Source organism: Sphaeroforma arctica, assembly GCF_001186125.1.
Source record: "Sphaeroforma arctica JP610 unplaced genomic scaffold supercont1.11472, whole genome shotgun sequence".
Lineage (NCBI taxonomy): Eukaryota > Ichthyosporea > Ichthyophonida > Sphaeroforma > Sphaeroforma arctica.
Window position 1 is genome coordinate 1 of NW_014029086.1, and position 827 is coordinate 827.

The 827-nt window shown below is 41.8% G+C and overlaps 1 protein-coding gene across 1 annotated transcript; it reads right to left on the bottom strand.

Annotated features, from left to right (window-relative positions):
* Positions 1 to 433: 433 nt before the first annotated feature.
* Positions 434 to 650, bottom strand: SARC_17629 (hypothetical protein; the record flags this gene model as incomplete). Its single annotated transcript, XM_014288279.1, has 1 exon — positions 434 to 650. A coding segment is annotated over one exon (217 nt), but the record flags the coding sequence as incomplete, so codon positions are not given.
* Between the last annotated feature and the right edge of the window lie 177 nt (positions 651 to 827).

Here is an 827-nt window from a genome sequence, read left to right on the forward strand (position 1 = left end):
TATATACATATATATATGATTCTCCCTTTCTTTGGCGATAGCGGCTTCCCAATTGCGCCGCTGGCGGACTTTCGTACTGAAGAGATGCATTTATTTCACCACCTCAAAGCTACCTTATAAGGTCTGTCTGTCGAGTACTATGTGTGTGAGGACCTGATCATAAACACACATGTGTCATTATTCACATACAAAATAGTTCGTTCGCTTCGAAAATGTATGGGTGTGCGACTCTGAACACCAAAATCCCTTCCATATATGTACAGTTACACATCCGCTACATACAACAACACATATATACTATGAAGTATCCAGTAGTCGGTCTTGCTCTCGGGGTGTCCGTATGGTCGTATTCACTCACATCCGACGACTGTGAGACAACCTCTATACATGCCGTATGCATAAGTATAAACAAGCTGCACCAAAAGGCACATACCCATAAGCTCCTGCGCCTGAGGACCCCCTCCGACTTTACTGATATTCATTGCCAGAATTCGGAGTACCTGGTGCTCTTCGAATCGAAAGTCACAGTCTACTGACGAGATGAACACAGGATTGGCTGTGTCCTTGATTATTTCTGTATTGCCCAAGAGAGTGTACAGGTCATGTACTTTATCTTTCAGGTAGACATACACCTGTGGCAGAGAATACATTTTACGTGTGTTATTTTTTTTGCAGATGTTAGAACGGATTACTTTAACTCCCAAAGTTCGAATGTACGGACACTCGCGGATTGCAGTGAATGTTAAATAAAATAACACATTCAAAGCCATGGCCTTGGTCAGATAATCGCCGTATATCGAAGTGCAGTATATATATATATACATATA